The sequence below is a fragment of the Octopus bimaculoides genome, chromosome 23, assembly GCF_001194135.2.
Source record: "Octopus bimaculoides isolate UCB-OBI-ISO-001 chromosome 23, ASM119413v2, whole genome shotgun sequence".
Taxonomy (NCBI): domain Eukaryota; kingdom Metazoa; phylum Mollusca; class Cephalopoda; order Octopoda; family Octopodidae; genus Octopus; species Octopus bimaculoides.
Window position 1 is genome coordinate 4,728,373 of NC_069003.1, and position 3,268 is coordinate 4,731,640.

Below are 3,268 nucleotides of genomic sequence, written 5' to 3' on the forward strand. Positions count from 1 at the left end.
TTCATTTTTACTGCAATTTTAGGCTGTATAAATTTTCATATGAATATTTCAGTTAAATATTGAAATAATTACATTTATTATTATTATTATTATTATTATTATTATTATTATTATTATTATTATTATTATTATTATTATTTTTATTATTATTATGATTATTATTATTATTACTTTCTATTTATCATTTTCGTTAATCTCGTCGTTGCTCATCTTGTTTTCATTCACCAATTCAAGTTGACCAATGACTGTCTGGGCCTCGTGAAACGGGCGATTTCTAATCTTTCGTTGAATAAGCATAACACTTGTTGCTTACTGCTGCCATCCTACCACACCGCCTTTACTGTAATTACGCGCTGCTTTCACAATTCTGCACCGAATTCTTATCAGTATAAATTGATGTTGATGTCTGCATGTAACCGAGACCTCAGTTCTCTGCAATGCAGACTAAACAGTTCTTAGTTCTATTTTCCATAGGTGTGGCACTATCTATTATTGTCCATTTAAGTTTATTTATGTTTAGATTTTACTTATTTGGATTCCATATATAATTCGACAGAGATGTGGCATCACTCGTATGTACGTTGTAGAAAAAGGTTGTTACTGTTTATACTTAGCTTTGCTCGTTCCGCTAGTTATTCCAATATATAGTTTTTTATCGGTGTATCCCATTTACAATACAGTTGCCTTTTAAATACGCAATCATTTCTCTAAATATCAGTGTATATGAGCAAGTGTTCAAATCCGTTGTAAGCTTTTTGTACAACCGTTCATTTTACAATTCTTCGATACTACATCAAATAGTAAGGAAGAGTTATCAGATCAGGTAAGATTGGATCACGAAATAGTTATCCTCTAAGCCTTTAATATAATTGGTAGTATATCATGGTTGCATAAAGAAAAACGGTGTCCCTACAATATGCATCAGTTTCTAGGGATGTGCTTAATGAGTAAAATTGATATATCCAATTGTGTTAAACCGCTGTATTTAGTGGCCATTTAAGCAATATCTTCGTAAATGATTAATGGGTTGGATCCTGAAGAAGGAGCAGTAATTCCTGAAATATGTATATACACTCATTACCTGCTTATTATCTTTGATTGTATTCTTTACATAGATGTATTGATAAACGAAATATCGTAACTTTCGGCGCTGGGCCAAGTTTCTACAGAAAATCTATAAAGATACTCAGAGTTTCGGAGATAATTCGTTTTTGGTTTTCTTACGTCAATAGCAAAATATTGTAGACTTCTTTCATGCTATGTCGTTTAGAGTTTGAATTGATTCATGTGTTAAAACTTGAATTAAGCTATGCAAACCACCTGATTACCCATTCCCTATCTCGCTCTTCTTTTGTACGTTTACGAACATTAGAATCCTTGTTTACTTACATCATTGGTCGGGGCAAAGATAGTGAAAGCTTCTGTTTTGTTCTGGATTTGATTAATCAGACCGGTTTTGTTGAGAGCGTTGACAAATGTTGTCAGACGTGAGTCTTTTCTCAGGATAGTCATCACATCACTTTCAGGTGGAGTCAACATCTGAAAATGAAAAGAGTAATTATTTTTGACATGAAGCCATGTGACACTACAACAGCTAGACGGACCGAGAGAGAAGGAGAGAGAGAGAGAGAGAGAGAGAGAGAGAGACAGACAGACAGACAGACAGACAGAGGAACAGAAAGGAAAATGGAGAGAGAAAAAGAGACAAACAGATAGATAGATAGATAGATAGATAGATAGATAGATAGATAGGTAGATAGATAGATAGATAGATAGATAAAGGGAGCTATAGTCAGAGAGAGAGAGAGACAGAGAGAGCAACAGAGAAGTAGATAGATAGTTATGAATGAAGCAAAGTAAGAAAGCAATGAAGAGAGAAATGAAACAAAACTTGGTCTGAACAGCATTTACCTTTTCAATTAAATAAACAATTCCATTGCATGTTCGGATTGGACCGGTCAAGGTTCTAACGCACTGCACAGTGTGAGTCCATTTGGTATTGAAGGAAAACTGGTGTAGAAATACAAACGACCAATATATATATATATAACGAAATATTAGCGCCAAGCAGTGTTTAGGTATAAGCTAAGCAAAATTTACGTTAGTTAAAATATTTTTGACATATTTCAGTTGCGTAAAGGCAAATCCACTGCAGCTACGTTAGGGAGAATATTTCTCTTACGGTAAAAAGGTGTGAAAAATCCCTATTTGTTCAGTATTGCCCTCTGTCGGGATTCCCAGGCATCGATATTGCAAGCTAGTTGACTTTTATCAATGAGAAATACTCAAGAGAGACAACTTTAAATAAATCTTATAAAGCAATAGCTTAATGTAAAATACACTCAACAGCGCAGGTAGATCGCCCGATCTCAACAGGAATCTAATTTATCAAACCCGAAAGGATGAAAGGTAAAGTCGACCTTGGCGTCATTTGAACTCAGAACGTAAAGACGGACAAAATGCCGCTAAGCATTTTTCCCAGCATGCTAACGATTCTGCCTACTCGCCGCCTCAATAATAATAATAATAATAATAATAATAATAATAATAATAATAATAATAATAATAACAATAATAATAATAATCCATTCTACTATAGGCACAGAGTTTGAAATTTGGGAGAGGTGACTAGTCGATTACATCAACCCAAGTACGTAACTGGTACTTAATTTATCGACCCCGAAAGGATGAAAGGCAAAGTCGATCTCGGCGGAATTTGAACTCAGAACGTAAAGACAGACGAAATGCCGCTAAGCATTTCGCCCGGTGTGCTAACGATTCTGCCAGCTCACCGCCTTAACAACAACAACAACAACAACAACAACAACAACAACAACAACAATAATAATAATAATAATAATTTGCGAATTAACTCACCCTTGCGTATTCATTGATGCGAAGTTTTTTGCCATCATTGTTCAGTGTGTCTAACTCCATGTTGTTGTACATTCTTGACCAGCTGTGGACACCTTTCGCAAAGTGGTACTTCAAAATTTCCATCAAAGCTTGGTTATTTTTCACGTCGGTATTTTTATACAGGGCAGCCATTACCTGAGAATGGAATGAATGGTTGTTGAAAGAGGGGGGCCAATATTTCTAAGAAAGGAACAAAATATTAGTGACGTCTCTCTTCCGCAAATCAACCACACACCGCCAAAATCTTATCAGATGGAAGAGAATGAACATATAAAACATCGAAGGCATCTCTCTCTCTCTCTCTATCTCTCTCTCTCTCTCTCTCTCTCTCTCTCTCTCTCTCTCTCTCTCT

General features: G+C 35.3%; 1 protein-coding gene across 1 annotated transcript in view; it reads right to left on the reverse strand.

The window, feature by feature from the left end:
* LOC106879642 (transforming growth factor-beta-induced protein ig-h3) overlaps positions 1–3,071 on the reverse strand; it is a 5,542-nt gene extending 2,471 nt beyond the window's left edge. The window contains exons 1-3 of the mRNA XM_014929304.2: positions 2,878–3,071; positions 1,912–2,010; positions 1,390–1,539 (exon numbers count right to left, since the gene is read on the reverse strand). Of these exons, the coding sequence (XP_014784790.1) occupies positions 1,390–1,539; positions 1,912–2,010; positions 2,878–3,048 (420 nt within the window). The 5' untranslated portion in view covers positions 3,049–3,071. The remainder of the gene's footprint in view (positions 1–1,389; positions 1,540–1,911; positions 2,011–2,877) is intronic.
* Positions 3,072–3,268: the final 197 nt, after the last annotated feature.